Source organism: Canis lupus, chromosome 16 (genome assembly GCF_048164855.1).
Source record: "Canis lupus baileyi chromosome 16, mCanLup2.hap1, whole genome shotgun sequence".
Taxonomy (NCBI): domain Eukaryota; kingdom Metazoa; phylum Chordata; class Mammalia; order Carnivora; family Canidae; genus Canis; species Canis lupus.
The window spans coordinates 20,632,212-20,642,774 of NC_132853.1; the positions used below are offsets into that span (position 1 = coordinate 20,632,212).

The following is a 10,563-nucleotide window of genomic DNA, read 5'->3' on the forward strand; positions in this document are numbered from 1 at the left end:
AGAAAAATAATCTTAGAACAGATGGCTGTGAACATTACACCCGTGCACAGAACAAGTCACAGGAATAGTTCAGGATTTGGTTTTTCTCTTTTTCTTGTAAACCTGAAGGGTTGATCTATTCTTTCCATGCAGTTATTTATTAGAATTTAGTTCTGTTCCAACAGTTGTTAAACTTGCAATGAAAAGAAAACGTGCCATTTTTCCCACTCGGAATTATTCATAGGCTGTATATTTGAAACTGCTAATTACACGTGCGGTGTATGTTGGTTCTTAGTGCAATTCGTTCTGTAGTTATCCTTTGACCAAACCGTGGGTATTGTTAATATTAATTTATATTTGTCTCATTTTGTATGTATGTGTAGTGTGTTTGTAAGTATGTGTGGTTTATAATCTGACAAGGTCATGAAGCTCAGTTTGGCTGTAATTTAATTCCCTTTCCCTTATTTTTATTTATTTTTGTACTGTGCTGATTAAATAAAATGCACTGACCATCCATTACATAGGCCTCTTTTTGTGGGCACGTCATTCATGAGCAGGCTGGGGGCCCCTTTTATAAATGATTCCTGTGCTGGGAACATAATTGGATTTGTATCGTGGGGGAGGGGCGGGGCGGTGGGGGCGGAGGGGAGGGCTGGGCTCTGGGAGAGGGCTTAACCGGTGCGTTCACGTTAAGGTGATTAAGAGAGAAGCGCAGGTTATGTCAGCAGGTTAAGTCAACTCGGGCTTAGCTGGGCGGGGGTGGGAGTTGCTCCGCAGAGGCTTCGTTGGCTGGGCCTGGCCTGGCCGGGCAGGGCTGGGTGACTGGGACCTGTAGCCAGGGGGACAAGCAGGCCAGGGCACGGCCCCGTGAGGCCTGGCGCAGTGGCTCCTGCAGGGGCGCCAGGCCTCAGGCCCCACAGTGGAGCTTGGCTCTGAGGCCGCTGCCCCCGCGTAGCCTAGGCCTGGCTCTCCTGCCCAGCGCCCAGCGCCCAGACGCTTCCTCTCTGGCCGGCGGGTGTGGAAGGGTGTCCATGTGGCTCAGCCTTGACAGCGTAGCTCTGTGCGGGTTTCCAAGAGCGAGAAATCCAGCCCCGGGGCTCCCGAATAAGCAGCCACCCCAGCCCATAGTGTGGCAAGGGTGGGGTCCCCCCACCGGCTGTGCTGCCGGTGGTCTGTGCCTGCTCCTGCCACCAGCCTAAGCTCCTGGGTCTCGGGTAGTGTGGCCTTGAGCCTCCTGGCCCTGCACCGTGATCGCTAAGAAGGCCACTCCACCCAGTTGGCCCTTGGGAGCGGTCAGCTTTGTGATCAGGGCCACTCGCTTTCAGGGCATGTCCTTTGGTCTGGGTCAGAGTAGGTGCACTGCACATTCTTTGCCACCAATGACGGTGACCCGGTAGCCCTTGAGTGCTGGGAGGCTCTTTCGTCTCGGCGGGGCCTTGCTTACCTGCAGCTCCACCCCTCCCCGAGAGGTCCAGATTCCTCTGGCTCCTTCTCTTGCCACCCCCTTGTCCCCAGCCAGCCAGCCTGGGGCAAGGCCACCCGGTCTCTGTAGGCATCGGTGACTTCAGGCCACCGGAACGCAGTGAACTTCACGAATCTAGCGGACAGACCTCAAAGTGATGGAACAAAGTGCTTGATATAACGCCGCCTCCCTGCCTCCCTACTGCTTGTGCCTCACTGGCTGTTTCATATTCCTGTTCAAAAGCCCCCAGTAAATTAGCCTCCATTTTACCTTATTTGCGCTTCATGCTCCCTCCCATCCTCTGGGACAACAGCTGACTCTGTGTATAGTTCTCAATTACAGATGAGCAGGATACCTTTAAAAATGAGATTTAATGCTTTATTGCTCTTGATGGTAAATCAAAATATGCTCTAGAAATAAAGTTAATTTAATGGAAAATAGGAATAAACGCAGCAAACCATACCACTGCATTTAATTAGATCAAGAGAAACACTTCGTTGCCTACAATCACTGCGTCCTCCTGCTCACCCCCGGCCCCCTGGAAGCACCACTGAGATCACACCCTCAATTCTTACTCCTTCAGGTGCCACGTAATGGGACTTGAGGACATCATGAAAAAGTGCTTGTGGACTGGCCCTCGGCTGGAAGCCCCTCTGCTGGCCTGAGGAGCCACAGGCAACCCCGGACGGCTGGAGGGAGGACTCCAAGGCCCACCGCCTCCCCAGCCTCAGAAAGGCAAAGGCACTCATTTGGCATGTTCCATTTTGGAGCATCTAAAACATACATGTACATGTCTCTAGTGTAAAGCGACAAGTTTGGGGAAATGAGTGGAAAGGAGGCGCCGTTCCAGTTAGGATGGTTCAACTAGTGTCAAGGTGATTGGCAAAATTCTGTTGTTAGACCAGGCCAACGGCGCCTCTGGGCTGTGCAGGCAGCCGACCAGGCTTGGAGAATGAGGTGGGGTTTCTAAGGACAGGATGCCGAGAGAGGATTCTTTGTTGCAAATTGCACATGGTGCAAATGTTTCCTGGGCCCTGGGAAGTTGGGGTGCGGATGAGACCCTGCTGTTGGGACCGCACGGGTGTCAGCCAGCTGGCCGTGTCAGGCACTGGGCCAGGCACAGAGGAGCTGTACTCAGGCACTTGGTGTGTTTTGCAGAGTTGGGGTGGCAGGTCAAGAGTGGGTGGGGTGGCGGGGGGAGAGCACGTCCCTCTTTTGCATCCTGCCAGTCTCCCCCTGAGTCGTGGGCTCAACCTTAGCCCCCTCCCCACATGCGGTATCCCAAGTCTCTCCCATTATGGCTCCTGGCTGGGAGGCCTGGGCTGCTCAGGGGCTTGGGGCAGCGTCCTCAGCTGAGGCTCAGGAGCACAGCGATCTCAGGATGACATCTGAGGCTCCATGCTTTCCGTTGGGCACAGACTGGCAGGGTGGTGGCACTCTCCTGGCATGAGGCCTGCATTGGGCCCCAGCTGCAGCGGCGAGGGGTGTGTGTGTGTGTGTGTGTGTGTGTGTATACGTGGGGGCAGGTGGGCATCCTGGCCTGGCCTGCAGTGCCGGGACCCCCACTCTGTGTCTGTCACTCTGCCCCTCTGGCCCTGGTCCCCATTCTCCAAGTGTGTATGAAACAGAGGTGTCAGAAGGGAAACTTCCAGACCCCCGAATACTCCCTGGCCCTACCACTGTGGTTTCTTATCGGCGCTTAGACAGCAGTGTGGGCACAGGAGACACGGTAACCACTGAGCAGCTCTGCGACTGTGCACACGAGTGTGCTACACCCGCGGGCCCAGGCTATGTAGTAAGGAAGATGGCCCTTGGAGCACATGCTCTGCTTTCTCCCAGAGAGGAAGCCTGCAGGCCTGGTATGAGGCAGGCCCTGGGCATAGATGCTCTGCCGGCTTCTGGGCTGAGGGGCCAGCCCTGCTAGTGACCCTGCTCACCTGATGGCCTTGGTTAACTGCTGGGGGTGAGGGGCTCCACTGAGGAGCTCTGAGCCAGGTCACCTTCAGGGAAGGGGTGGCAGGCTGCCCTCGCAGAGAGAGCAGGGCTACATCCCCAGCTCATCTCTGCCAATCTCCTCCCCACCCCCCAGGGGAGCATGTTTTTGGTTGGGGAAACTGCATCCACGCCTTGCAGGGTCAGTTGCTGGTCCCTGGGTCAAGGCTCACTGACCTGACCTTGCAAATGGTGCGGCTTGGGGAGGGGAGGCGGTGGCAGCAGGGGCCTTCGCTGACTGGAGGCACCATCACGTCGCCTCTGTGATGAGCTATGGTCTGGGCGTGAGCTCAGGGTCTGTGGCAGGGCATCGGGATCTTTGGTTTGTTGAGTGAGGACTGGAAAACTGGGGGGGGGGGGGGGGGAGGACGGAGACCAGAGGCAGAAAGCCAGCAGGACAACCTCAGGGGAGGAGCCTTGGAGGAGGCAGAAGGGGGGCTCGGCCCCAAGCACGGACCCTGGCGAGCTGATTTCTAGCGGGCAGTAGCGGGGAGTCGGCAATTTAGACCGGGCCCTGGAGGTGGGGCGGCCCCGAGCGCTGGCGAGGCCTCCCCTCGGGCTGTCAGTTCCCCGGCACGCTGAGGATGAAGCCCGAGCGGTTCTTGGTGAAGTCGGGCTCCGGCTGGTTGAGCCGCGTCTCCACGGAGACCGTGCACTTCTTCCCATGCAGGCTGCACTGCACGGGGTTGGTGACGTTGACTTGGAGGTGGCGCTTCTCACTGGAAAACCAAAAAGAGAAAGACCAGACAGGCGGTTAGCAGGCAGCCAGAGTGGGGTGAACTGCCCTGGCAGCGCTTGGGGCCCGCCGTGTGCCGAGCTGTGCCGAGCTCCTCCGGGCCTTGCGGTGGCCCAGGCGGTGACCCCGGAGAGGGCGAGGGCAGCAAGGGCCGGCGCTGGCTGCAGCCTCGATCCACAGGGATTGGGGCTGACGCTGGGTCGCTGGGCCTGCACCAGGCCTGCCGCGCTGGGTCAGAGCCACCGAGGCTCTGGCCTGAGGCCGGGTCCCCAGTCACCTGGGCGTTAGAGGCAGCAGGGGGCTCGTGGTCAGGAGGGGCACAGGCTTCTGATTCAGGGCTACCGAGCAGTCCGTGGAGCAACAGGGAGCCTGGGAAGGCACGTTTAGGCGTGACTGGAGATTCTTGCCCGTGGGCTCTCCTGGGTGAAAGGTCTTCTGGGTGTCCTGCCGGCCAAAGGGCCCAGCCGTGGGAACTGGGGCTGACCCCCGCTTTCCCAGCACCGCGGGCAGGCCCTCTCCGACTCCAGGGATGCTCAAGGCCAGCGTGGTGGTGGCTCCCTGTCACCTCCCAGTGTGGGAGCACCTGCCGAGGGCTGCCACACCGCACATATTCCAGATGCCACCTTCTTGCTGAGCAGAGAAATGTGTGCAAAGTGGCAGGCACCTCCTGTGCGCTCACACACGCTGGCACACCCCCATGCCACACTCTGGCTGGTACCCCTCGGCTTTCTCGGAGCCAGAGGTGCAAGGAAGAGGGCCTGCGGTGTCACTGGTGGCCAGTCCGGCGGTGCACTTGACCCTGCTGTGCCCAGGTATGTGCGAGGTGCCTTCTGGGCACACGCTGGCCTGGCAGGAGTTGCGGCCCCTTGGACGGACATGGGGCCCAGCGTGGGCTCTCCCGGGCTCCATGCTGCCAGGGGGCATCCCCATGCCCCTCTCCTGCCTGCCTTCTCCCTGGGTATGTCCCGGAGACGGATGCTGGAGCAGGAAGAGACCCGTGGTTATCACTTGTGGGCATCAGGTACCTAATACTTAATGTCTTGTCAGCTGCAGCTAAAACCTTGGCTTAGACAGCTATTTTTAACCAGACTTGGACATAAAAATAGAGTCCACCAAAGGCAATGACTCAGGCAGTCTCTGTTCCCGGGGGAGCCAGGGCTGCTGTGCAGGGTCTCGGTGTGGGGACCTGCGACCATGGTCTCCACCGTCCTGCTGGCCCAGGGCCAGCAAAGCCTCTGCACCGTGGCCCTGCCTGTACCTGGTGATGCTTCCGGGACTCGGTACCTGCACCTTCCTGAGTTTGTCACCTCTTTCTCCTCCTTGTCACCCTGGCACCACCTCCGGGCCCCCCTGAGCTGGAATCCTATCCCTTGGAGATGCCCCCATTCTGACCCTGGCAGAGGCCTCCCTTTTGTCCTGGCCTCCTGGTGGGCATGTGTCCTTCCCTCAGTGCCCTGCTGGGGACAGGCCCAGCCTCCCAGTCCATATCTGCGGCCCCTCTCCATGGTACCCCATTGTGCACACAGTGGGTTCTAGAGTCACCTGTGGGCCTCAAAGTCCTCGGGAAAAGGCTCTAAAGGGGCCATATTCTAAACACAGGGGTGGGGATGGGACTCCCCAGCCACCCCCACCTTCTTGCATTTGTACCCTTTGAGACACACTACTTTCAGTCGGGTCCTTCTGACTCCAGACCCTCCTTAGCCCTGAGTTCAGTGTCCACAGAGAGGGCCCCTGACTGCATTTTGCCTCCTTCTTTCAGGCTCTGGGCATCTCTAGCATCTGCTCAACACTCTTGGTGCAGGGTTGAGGCTGGTGGGAAACCAAAGAGGGATGAGGGGCTAGAACAGATAACGAGGTAACAGTGGCCCAACTTCACCTTGAACATGGAGCTGCCAGGGTGGGGGTTGCAGGATAGAAAAGCCACAGAGAACCAGTGCTCCAGTTTGCTCCTCCCCACACTGGGCTGGCCATCATTGCAGACAAATGGCCTTTATCAAATCACATTCCTTCATTTTGCAGGGGACGATGAGAATATTCTGGACGCATCTCTGCTAGCCTTTCTAGGCAGCCTCAGCACAGGTACAGTCTCTGCTTCTAGAATCTAAGTCCCTGGAGGGCTGGCTCATGCACTGCGGCATGCATGTGGGGATGCCCCCTTGGTGCTGATGGACAACACACACACTTTGAGCTGGGCTGCTCTGGGCTGGCGGCGCAAGCGTGGTGTGCAGCCTCATGTCATCTGCTCTGCAAACTGTTCCCTCCTTTCAACACAGCTCTGCCAGCTTCAAATATGTGTAAATGCTGGGCACAGTTGGTTGGGATCCTTGTAGGGCTGAAGCACACCCAACCCATGAAGTTCATTCCAAAGGGAAAGTGGCCAGACAGCCTGTAAAATGGGAGGGTTCTACAAGGGAGACTTGCCCCTTAGCAAGGAATAGCAAAGGAATATTCTGTACTGTCAGCTTAAGTGACAGTCCTTGCCTGTGCTCCTGCTCCTTCCCTGATTCCCAGCCCGTCTTCATGGGGTGCTGTGGGGTTTGGGCAGAAGTTGGGGGGTGAGGGGCTACATGGGATGACTTTAGAACAGAACAGTGTGGGGCTGGAAGGAGAACCAGTCTTCTGGTCTCAAGATCTGGGCTAAGCAACCTCTGCTGGTGCCGTCTGCACACAGCCACCGATAGGTGACAGAGGATGATGTGGATTGAGTCTGGTGGCTGCTCCGTAAGTCACACATAAAATTATATACCACATGACCCAGCAATTCCTTCCACTCCTGGTATACCTGAAAGCAGATGTTCACACGTGTTCCAGAATGTTTACAGCAGCATTATTTACAATAAACAAGAGATAGGGGACGCCTGGGTGGCTTAGTTGGGACGCCTGGATGGCTCAGCGGTTGAGCATCTGCCTTCAACCCAGGGCGTAATCCCAGAGTTCTGGGATCGAGTCTCACGTTGGGCTCCCTGCATGGAGCCTGCTTCTCCCTCTGCCTGTGTCTCTGCCTCTCTCTGTCTCTGTGTCTCATGAATAAATAAATAAATAAATAAATAAATAAATAAATAAATAAATAAATAAATAAAAATATTAAAAAAAAAGAAACAAGAAATAGAAATAAGCCAAATATCTATTAACTGATGAAGGGACAAAGTGGTCTATCAATTCAATGAAATATTATTCATCCATAAAAAGGAAGTGCTGACACAGGCTACAACATGGATGGACCTTGGGAACACGCTAAGTGAAAGAAGCCAGATATGAAAAGCCACATATGGCATAATCCCACTTATATGAAATGTACTATAAATACCCAAATCCTCAGAGACAAAAACAGAGGAGTGGGGTGTGGGGGGATTGCTTAAAGGGTATGGGGTTTCCTTCTGGGATGATGAGAATATTCTGGAACTAGACAGTGGTGGTGATTGCACAGCATTGTGACTTGTACTAAATGTGACTAATGGTAAATTTTTGTGCATTTTACCACAATAATACAAAAAAATGGGTTAATCTAAAGATGCCTGGGTGGCTTAGTCGACTGAGCATCTGATTTTGGTTTTGGCTCAGGTCGTGATCACAGGGTGGTGGGATTGTGACTGCATGGGGCTCTGTACTCGGTGCGGAGTCAGCTTGCTATTCCTCTCCCTCAGCTCCCCCCACACTCATGTGCACGTGTGTGCACTCTCTAATACAATAAAAAAATATATTTTAAGATTCTATTTATTCATGATAGAGAGAGAAGCAGAGACACAGGCAGAGGGAGAAGCAGGCTCCATGCTGGGAGCCCGATGCGGAACTTGTTCCCGGGACTCCAGGACCGCGCCCTGGGCCAAAGACAGGTGCTAAACCGCTGAGCCACCCAGGGATCCCCTCTAATACAATAAAATCTTAATAAATAAGAGCTTTGCCCTCAAACCATGTTTTTTCTCATTTCAGGCTCAACCAAAATGGTTTTAAGACCAGCAAGCGGTTTCTTTGTTGTTGTTGTTGTTGTTAGGAAGGGGTTTCTTGTGCCTGTTTTGGAGACACACCAGTAGCTGGGTACGAGTGGCAGACAGGAAGTGGACACTCCAGGAGGATCAATTGGCCTCTCTTGCTGGAGCTTCACCACCCCAGAAATCTTTCTACCTTCCTGATATTTTAAAGAAAAGAAGGCAGATTTTATAGATGGAGGCAGCGTGTCTTCTTCTGATGGCATGCCAAGCCAAATGACAGCTGCCGTTGGAGGCTGGCTGCAAGGGGAGGGGTGTTTTCCTCCCCATCTTCTGTTACAGGATTTAATGGCTCAGCAAACTCTGGAATTCGGGGACTTTCATCTTGTTTCATCTGTTCCGAGCCATCATTGCAGGCAAATGGCCTTTATCAAATTACGTTCCTTCATTTTGCATTTAGAGTCCTGTCCTCATTAGAGAAATCTGTGGGTAAATGCAAGACCTGATCAATGGGCATCCCCATGTAAGCCCTGTGTTTTTTGTCAGTTCTGCACAGAATGGGGCAAGAAAAGTCTCCGTGGGAGCTGAACTGGCCCAGAAAATGTTCCCTCCTGTCCAGCTCTGCTCAGCTGGGATTAGGAGACTCCCACCCACTGGCCTGCTCCATGCAGACTAGGACGTGCAGAAATGAGTGGGACACTATCTCAGTGGCGTTGCTGATTCCCTGCTGGAGCAGTGGTGACCTGTTCTGATAAATGGACTCTACAGGGGAATGGAGGGGGTGGAGTGCAGTGCAGTGCCTCGGTGAGCATGTTCTCTGGGGGCCGGCGAGGTGCTCCCGAGAATGTGAGGCTAGTGCAACATGCGCTCTCATGTTTGCACACAGGATGTGGTGGGAGGAAGCTCGCCTTGCACCGAGCACAGGCAGGTTGTAAATAGATACCTCTCCAAGTGATGAGACGTGTAGTAAGCATTTCGTGATGGACCAGAGAGTCAGGCCATTCTCTTTCAAGGCACCCCTAGGACACAAACGAGTAGGCTTGGGTGCTTGCCAAGGACATGCTATAGATGGGACATCTAGAGCTCATGTGTGCAGCTGTCTCAGTGCGTTTTGCTTCAGGAAGCAAGCCCCTCTACTTGTGTCAAACCACAGGAGGCTAGTCTTTCAAAATCCGGCTTTAGGAAATGCTACTTCTGTTTCTGTTGGAGTCGAATGGGTACTTGGGGCAAGGTCACTTCTAAAGCGAGTCTGAGAGTTCAGTGCCCCACGGTGCTGAAATCAGGGAGGAGTGTCCCATCTCCTGGCCTACTGAATCCTGTTTGGGCTTGCTGCTGGTAAGGGATGGGGTCACCATTTTTATTTAGAAGATAAAACTTCCCTTGTCACTACACGGCTCTTGACAGGCAGCTTGTCCTGAGGCCCTGGCCCAGCCTGGCACCTGCCTCTACATCCCTGAACTGAGCCAGCATCCAGGAGGTCCTGTGGGCAGAAACCCCATGTACCCTACTTGTGACCCTGCCTCTGCTCTCTCCTTGCCAACCACCATCACCCATTTCTCCATTTCTCCCTGGCCTACTCTTCTCTTGGCAACTATTTACTGACCACCTACCCTGGCTGGGCCCCAGGCCCGAGCTCAAGATACTCTCATTCTTCTTCTTTTTTTTTTTTTTTTAAATTTTATTTTCTTATTTGAGAGAGAAACAGAGGAGAGAGAGAGAGACAGAGACAGAGAGAGAGAGACAGAGAGACAGAGCATGAGCAGGGGGGAGAGGGAGAAGCAAACTTCCTGCTGAGCAGGGAGCCTGGTGCGAGGCTAGATCCCAGGATCCCAGGATCATGACCTGAGCTGAAAGCAGATGCTCAACCGACTGAGCCACTCAGCTGCCCCAACACTCCCATTCTTGCCAGGGTGATGGGCAAACATAAACACCCTGTGAGGTGCATGGGACACCTGGAGGGAGCCACCTCAGCTGGGGTGTGATTCCAGAGGTGGTGATGTCTGCGATTGGCACATCAGGAAGGAGGAGGACTCCCAGAGGAGTATTTGCATTCTTACTCCTTAAGTATTGTTTTATCTGTTGTCCTTTTCATCTCAGACATTATCCTACAGCAGTGTCAGCCATGCCTGCAGTTTCAGTGACCATTATCCAATCAGTATCCCCATCCTAGCCTGAGGTCCAGCACATATCTGCTGCCACCTACTAGACAAATCCCCTGACTTGGGTCTTCATGGGGTCCAATGCTGAGCTCATCCTCTTGGCCCCTTCCTCAAAACTGGCTCTCTCCTCTTGTCAAGCCTATGGTAGCCAGAGTGGTCATCATCTGCTTGGTCACAGAGGCCTGAAAGCCAGGAGTCAGCCTGGATCTCTCCTCTCCCCCCATGGCCCACAACAAGTCACCAAGCTCTGTTCACTGGGCCTTTGCAGTCTCTGTCCACTGCCACAACCGCAGCTCAGAGCTCAGCCCT

The 10,563-nt window shown here is 54.6% G+C and overlaps 2 protein-coding genes across 11 annotated transcripts in view; one reads left to right on the top strand and one right to left on the bottom strand.

Annotated features, from left to right (window-relative positions):
- CDK5R1 (cyclin dependent kinase 5 regulatory subunit 1) overlaps positions 1–10,563 on the top strand; it is a 92,832-nt gene that overhangs the window by 3,305 nt on the left and 78,964 nt on the right. The window contains exons 2-3 of one of the 10 annotated variants that reach the window (XM_072779470.1): positions 6,189–6,248; positions 8,100–8,550. The exons of 7 other annotated variants lie outside the window; for them this stretch is intronic. The gene's annotated coding sequence lies outside the window, so the exon portion shown is untranslated. Of the gene's footprint in view, positions 1–6,188; positions 6,249–8,099; positions 8,551–10,563 lie in introns of those variants that run through there. 2 more of the 10 variants (XM_072779473.1, XM_072779471.1) reach the window with 2 other exon arrangements.
- Positions 1,806–10,563, bottom strand: part of MYO1D (myosin ID) — a 326,596-nt gene continuing 317,838 nt past the window's right edge. Inside the window, exon 22 of the mRNA XM_072779460.1 lies at positions 1,806–4,152. Within this exon, the coding sequence (XP_072635561.1) occupies positions 3,996–4,152 (157 nt within the window). The 3' untranslated portion in view covers positions 1,806–3,995. The remainder of the gene's footprint in view (positions 4,153–10,563) is intronic.